This window comes from Athene noctua, chromosome 1 (assembly GCF_965140245.1).
Source record: "Athene noctua chromosome 1, bAthNoc1.hap1.1, whole genome shotgun sequence".
In the NCBI taxonomy this organism is placed as follows: domain Eukaryota; kingdom Metazoa; phylum Chordata; class Aves; order Strigiformes; family Strigidae; genus Athene; species Athene noctua.
The window spans coordinates 51,339,943-51,346,915 of record NC_134037.1 but is presented as its reverse complement, the minus strand read 5'-3'; the positions used below and the strand labels follow the sequence as shown (position 1 = coordinate 51,346,915).

The window sequence follows — 6,973 nt, the reverse complement described above, 5'->3', positions numbered from 1 at the left end:
CCAGTTGTCCATATGAAACTTGTGCTGTCCTTTTTTCCTCACCCTCTTCTAGTTCTGTTCCCCTTTATTAATATGTATTACTCAATCTAGTTCATTCTCAGAACCTGTAAACTTTTCCTGTATTAAGTGGTCACACTGCTGTCTCAGAACTGTTACTTTAATCTAGATATGGCAAATTTCTTCATGGCATAACTAATCTGAGTAGAAGCATGGAACAAAATCAATCTGTAACTGATAATTATTCTAATTGCCTGACTCCTGGCACATACTCAGCTGACTACAGTGTTTATGCAGGTAGGCTAGACATGATTTTGTCAGCAATCAAGAGACCCTGTTCCTGCCATATCCCCTCTGTCACTGCTACTGGGGGTGAAGTGCTTGAGGGGTATGTGTCTGTTGGTCTTAATGGTAAGTTTTTAAACTTACCATTTTGCCAGAGATGGGTTACAGAGTAACTTCCCCTGCAATTATGTAGCTAGATCAAAGGAAAGTAGTAACCACTTAATTGAGAGCTGCACGTTTACTGTGGTGCAGCTACGGTGATGAAAAACACCATATCATGCAGTGCTTCCACCAGGGGACAGAAGCAGCAGCCATGTGAACTGTGGCCCCCTGTACATGTACAAATGCACTGAACACGTGCTTGTAGAGGAGAAGCATCCATTTCCAAGAGCCTGCAGCTATTCCACACCACATGTTCACTCCCCAGGAGCTAGCTGTCACAGAGGAATTGGGAACGGAGAAGGGCAGAAGACAGACAGCCTTCTACCTTTAAAAATAATTTCAATAAAAAGTTACCTAACTTAAATTTATTTGTAAAATGCTATATTATATATAGCAAGAGCACATCAATATGACAAAGTACCACTGTTTGGAAACAATAACAACAAATTTTCTATGAAGGACTAAAAGCAGCATGTTTCAGAGCAACAAAACTTCAGTACATCTGTACAAAAGGAGGAAAATTAGTAAGGCACTTCCTCTAGGGTGGTAACAATAAAAGCACCAGTATCCTTTGAGGCAATACAATAGTAATGAAAATGTTAATTTTAAACAGACTTACTATGCAAGACAAAGGCCTGGATGCTCCTGGGAGCAGCTCGTAATAACACTGGTCTAAGCCAGAACAAAACACAGCAGCATAGTACAAGACTTTGTTTGTATTTTACCTTTTTGCCAACATTATTAAGGAAAACTAACAAAATCAGGTTAAGAGCAGGGCAACAGAAGAACCTCCTGCAGTCATTAGCATGTATTGCTTGTCACAAGCTCTTTACCAAATCAGTAACGCTTACTTTCAATGGGCACAGTCCTTGTGACCGGGCACGTATCCAGGCTTGGCTGTGCCCCTTGCTAGGGCAGTCTGACACTTCTGCCCAGCAGCAGAGGGGAGCCAGCAGCCCACCACAGACCTTGCTCTCCAACATCACAGAAATACTTTGGAGTCTCGCATTCTCCACAGTAAGCCCAACAGGCAGTTGGTTGACAGTGGTTGACAGACTTGGTAACCACAGCCCTTAGGTGCTGTTGCAGTCATCTTTAGTGATGCTTTCCCTAAGAATTCTTGTTTTCTATATGATGGGAGTTCAGGAAGACTATACTTACTGGAACCGTTTTAAAAGATAAATATTGACTTGGCAAAGTAGTAAAATACCTGTAATTCAACAAGTTAGGCAGCCTAGAAAATTGTCAAGTTCTTCACATTCCGATGCATCCTTTTGCCAGCCTTCTCTTTTTCTAACAAACATCTACTAATTTACATCATGTCTACATGAGAAAATCTAGATTTTTTTTCTTAATTTAGGACTTACTATATTAGCATACTAAACTATATTTGAAGCCACATGTTAAAAAAAAAATCTTTGGATATGCTGTGTGCTAGCAGTCTTTAAACTTTCAGTAAATATAAATTTATTCCAATGACACAAATATATTAATTTCCAGTAGTAAATATTTCTCTATACTACAGCCCATAGGTCCAAGTTGCTATACCCACATACACACTGCACTCCTGTCATTATAAAATAAGCTTTAATTATTTTTTAGCCCTTCTCTCAGTTAAAAAAAGAACACATTTTAAAATAATTTAGAATTAAGCTTATTCGACTATTCTGGATTAACTACTCACTGACACAACTGTAATAACATGGGGTCTCTCCCACCTTTCGTTCTTCTACTCTAGCCCAGGGCATACTACCACTCTCTATCTCACATTGAGTTGTGATGATTTAAAAAAAAAAAAAAAAAAGTTGAGACATACTCAAGCTTTTATAGGGATAATAATCTTAGTAGAGAGGTGAAATCATTCTGTTGCTCATTCTTTTTAAAACTGCAAAGAAAAGACAAAACTCTTAATTGTTGATCCTGTGTCCTTCAGAGACAGCAATGCCAATTCTAGTGTCTGGAATAGTCAGATGTAATCTTTGTTTGGGTTTATACAACTAGTGGTTCCCAACACTGTGTTAACTTTTCTTCATTGACTGTGTTGACAACAACATGGTCACGATCATACTGTGTGCCCCCTGTAAAGAAAAATTTCAAAGAGTATAGATTATCTTTGAAACAAGAGACATGGACTCTAGGTTTCAAGGCAACTCTAATAAGTGCTGGTGTAAACAGTTTCTCTTCTCCCCAAGGCACTGAAAAGACAAACTAATTTTCATTGCTGCCTGCTTTTAGAATTAATTTTGAAAGAAGGAAGCCTGCCTGCTCCTCTCTACCCCTTCAGCAATTCAGTACCTCAGCTTTTTCAGCCTAGATGGGAAAGGAAGGAAACACCGCAATAGTCAGGAGTAGCTCCTTTAAGACTGTCACTTCCCAAAAGTCAAACTTGGCTGTTCAGTTTCCCCTCAAGAGCTGTCAGTTGTCACTTCCCTCTAAGATGATGTTTACAAGATGAAATAAGTCCTGCTGCTAACAGACAATATGAGTGTGACCACAGCAGGGACAAGGTCTGGTACTCATTTACTCTTTGCCATTACAATCCTGTATTTTGACCATCTGCATCACAGGTCTCCATACACAGAGTATTACCCGATGTTCAGCTGTTTCCACTGGCAGTTGAACATACCTGAATGCAGAATACCACCTTTTCTTAGAGGGGCTTAACTTACTGATGTGATGCAATGCCAAACATGTTCCCATGGAAGCGCACCATTAGTATTTTGACTTAAGAAACTCGGAAAGAAACATTCGACTAGAGCTGAAAGTCAGAACTGACTTTTTTTTCAGATCTAGTACATACTGCAGAAGTGTAGAACATGAGCATCCCACGTAGCACAACACACCTGTAACAGCAGGTAGTATTCCCACTGGAAGGAGCTAATCACTTATACAGAGCAAAAGGACACTCCTACAGACGCTGTCTTTCATTCTGCGCCCCTATAGCCTCACCCTCCTCCAAGGAGCAAGAGACAAGCCTGGCAGCTGCAAGCTGAGCATGAGTGTAACAAATACGGATTCCAGCAGATCTCAGAAATATTCTAGAGAGCTGGAGTCCTGCATGGGCAGGCACATTTAAGAGCAGCTATTCTGTACTAAGGAAATGCCATCTCAAGCACCTTAGCTGTTCTCCACTTCAGGAATTTGAGGGGAGGAGGCAGCTTTCTGGTGCCACTGTCCCAAATCAGAAAGGTCTCTTGAGAAGATTAACACCAACATGATTTCTCTCCTTTCCATCACCAGGCAATTACTGAAAAGCTGTAGAGACATACAGCAGAAATACTTGCAAACTTCTTCAGAAAGAGTGGAAAAAGAAGGGAATTCCAGATCAAATACTCCCCCAGGAAAAAAACCTGTAACCAGCAGCTACAAAAGCAAATATTAGCTACATAGCTCACTGAACGCAAAAAATATTCTGTAAGAAGTATCTGATAGAGTGTAAACATGTTATAATGGGAAAAGATGGGGTTTTTTTCAGTGGAACAAGAGACACTTTACTTTGATACAGCAAAGCTCTGTGCTATGCCAATATATCCACAAGGTGGCACTAGTAACTGCACAGCTCAACACTGCATTCATTCGCTGAAGAAGTCCTTAATGCTCAATTTGTGGTCAAGAATGGATCAGCAGAACTGTCAGAAACAGGTAACCTTCCTACTAGGCTTTCTCAAATAACAGCTAAATGTACCTACTCTTTCATATTCGCCATACAGATTTACTTTTTTTTTTTTAAACTGAGAGTGCATCTATACTTTCATCACCAGACCTATCCATTATGAAGTTCTTCAATTATAAATGCTGAATACATAATTGCTTTTAACATGATTAACTGAAGACAAAGCAACGTAATAGTGTTTCTGCTTGTTTGGTGCACCTCAAAGCTGACTTCAGAAAATGGTATGTACAGTTGTGACTAAAGACTCTCTGTTGAACTAGAGTCTTTTCAATAAGTTTAGAATTAATCATCACTAGCTTTTTATGGTAGTAAAGAGAATCTGTGATTATTTCTGCCAGTGTTGTATTACAGTCAGACGTTAGATAACCCTTTTGTCACAGTTCTGATGGTCCTTGTTCTTTTCAGTTCTAAAGTGCTGACTGTTGACTCTGATACTTTATTTTATTGTAATTGATGTAATTAATGTCACAGCATCAATGCAAGATTTTCAAACAGCAAAACCAAAATTAACAGCTATAGAAAATGATTACTCCCCCCCAGCCAAAAATACACTTATGTAAGAACATCCGATTATGTTAATTCTCCTATTTATTCCATTTGTTGCTTTTTCAGACCTTCGATGAAACTATGAAAGCAAAGTTCAGAAACAGTATCTCATGAATCCAATTGTTGTGACAAAAGTGACTGTAACACACACAAGTGTGCACAGACTTTAGTCTGCTATGGCAGAACCTCATGTTCACAATAAAGGTATAGCCATTACTGAACAAATTAAAAAACTTAATATTTTTGCATCTAATCACATCAATGTACAAGTCTGTCTTTGCTTTCCCAATATCCTTTGGCTACTGCATCTACAACTACTATATAAGAAAATTTTGTCTATACAAATTAAAGTTATTAAGAAGCTAGGTTTTTCTTCCTTCAGCATTTTAAGTAACTATATTCACATCACCCAGTGCCACGTAAAATTAGCTGAGGATATCTACAGTGAGTGGACACTGGGAATACAAGATAAGCAAGTACTATGAGTTACTAAACCCCATGTAGGAAAAAAGAAATGAAGTCCTAGGGCCTGTATAATTCATGAGGTCAGACTAGCCAATCGGGTCTTTTTTGATTCTAGATTAAAAGTATGACTATAACACCATCCTTAATTTATAGGCACGTTTAGTGCCTAGCCCACTGTAAATACCATGTAATTAAGACACAGTGTAATGAGATAACACATTTGCTTACCTTTGATATCTAAAACCAGCTTGGGTTTCATCTTGCTATAAATCCTGCCATCGGGACTAATATGCCAATATTGTTTGTCTTCATTCCGCTCAAATGACAGACCAAGTTTAGAGCCAGGAGTTATAAGATTTCCAACAATTGTCAAGCAGCAATCCTCTGCCATCTGTATCATCAGAAAGGCAACAGCAATTATTCAGAACAGCCTTACTTCTAGTATCCCCTGCTTTTTAATCAGATAGGAGAGATGTCAGCAGGTGAGAACAGCATCTAGGAACAACTTTCCCTAAAGGAATGTATTTTTGCCCCAAAGTCAAGACTACTTATTTTTCTTTTGTTCCTGTTTCTGCTGACACTCTCCACTACATAAGAACATTAAAATAAGCATGCTGTATCAGATCAGAAGTACAATTAGCACCTGGTTCTAGCAGGGGCCAATAACATGTCATGGGAGATTACATTCACTCTGCTCTCGTATGCAGTATGTTCCTGGTAATCTCTCCCAGTCTACAGTAATTCCCAGCCCAGAGACTTTTCCATGCAGAGCTAGTACCTTTAATACTCAGATCGTTCCTGTCCCATATATGAATTTGTTAGTCACCACCCACTGAGATCAATGTAACCCTTCCAATGAACGACCTTCTGTATCATAAGCCTTCTAGGGCAAGGAGTTCCAAATCTTAACTACTAGTAATAAAAAAAAAAAAAAAGTAAAAAAAAAAAGATTGATAGGCAACTACTAGTTTTATTTTATGTTCTCCTCACCCCCTTTCTCCGCCTTTATTTTAAGGGATGTCTTGTCCACACTGTTTGCAGAGACATCAATCATATCATCTCTCAAACTGCCCCCTTTGCAGGCTAAAAAGTCCTAGCTATTTCATCGCTTCCTTGCACAGAAGGCCTCCATCTCCTCTGTGCATCCTTTTTTTTTCTTTAATAATTTCTAGTTCTGCAATAACCTTTTGACATAAAGGACATAACTACACAGTGTTGAGTGTATGAATTTCACAGTGTATCGTAATAATATTTTCTGCTTTGTTCTGTATTTTTTTCCTAGTTACTTGTATTACTTGATTTCAAAACTCTGCAAATGTCCTTATGGTTTAAAAAAAGACCTGGCAAAAATCAAGTTTATAGAATAAGGCTGTATTAATAGTAAGTTACAGTTAATTATTCTGTGTGAACAGTGATTTTCAGTAGATCACCATAAGCTGCCTTGTAACTTCTGAATAGACTTCAGTGGCAGATTAAACAAACACCCATCTGCCATTGTTGATATAATGTCCTAAATTAAATATAGTTTTGAAAAAGTATTACTTCTTACTATCATAACCTAGAACTGAAGTAGGTTGATTCAGTTCTGCAGTTCTGAACTTCTCATCTGTATCTAAAAATGTTCTGTAGTGGGACTTGGAAGACTCAAAGCTTACACGAGATCCACTAGGCCACTACATCACCTATCTCCAAGAAACTCATGAGCATCTCCTATTCACATCTGTTTCTGACAAAATGAGCAGAATGACTTTCATATCCTGCTTATTGGTTATCCCACCTACTGAAAACAGCTCACCCTTGAAAACCTCAGGCATATCTTAAGGTACCGTGACTCAGTCAGTGAAA

The 6,973-nt window shown here is 38.5% G+C and overlaps 1 protein-coding gene across 1 annotated transcript in view; it reads right to left on the bottom strand.

Annotated features, from left to right (window-relative positions):
• Positions 1-901: 901 nt before the first annotated feature.
• The window catches only part of CRYBG1 (crystallin beta-gamma domain containing 1), a 43,249-nt gene continuing 37,177 nt past the window's right edge, over positions 902-6,973 (bottom strand). The window contains exons 21-22 of the mRNA XM_074923273.1: positions 5,357-5,519; positions 902-2,522 (exon numbers count right to left, since the gene is read on the bottom strand). Of these exons, the coding sequence (XP_074779374.1) occupies positions 2,434-2,522; positions 5,357-5,519 (252 nt within the window). The 3' untranslated portion in view covers positions 902-2,433. The remainder of the gene's footprint in view (positions 2,523-5,356; positions 5,520-6,973) is intronic.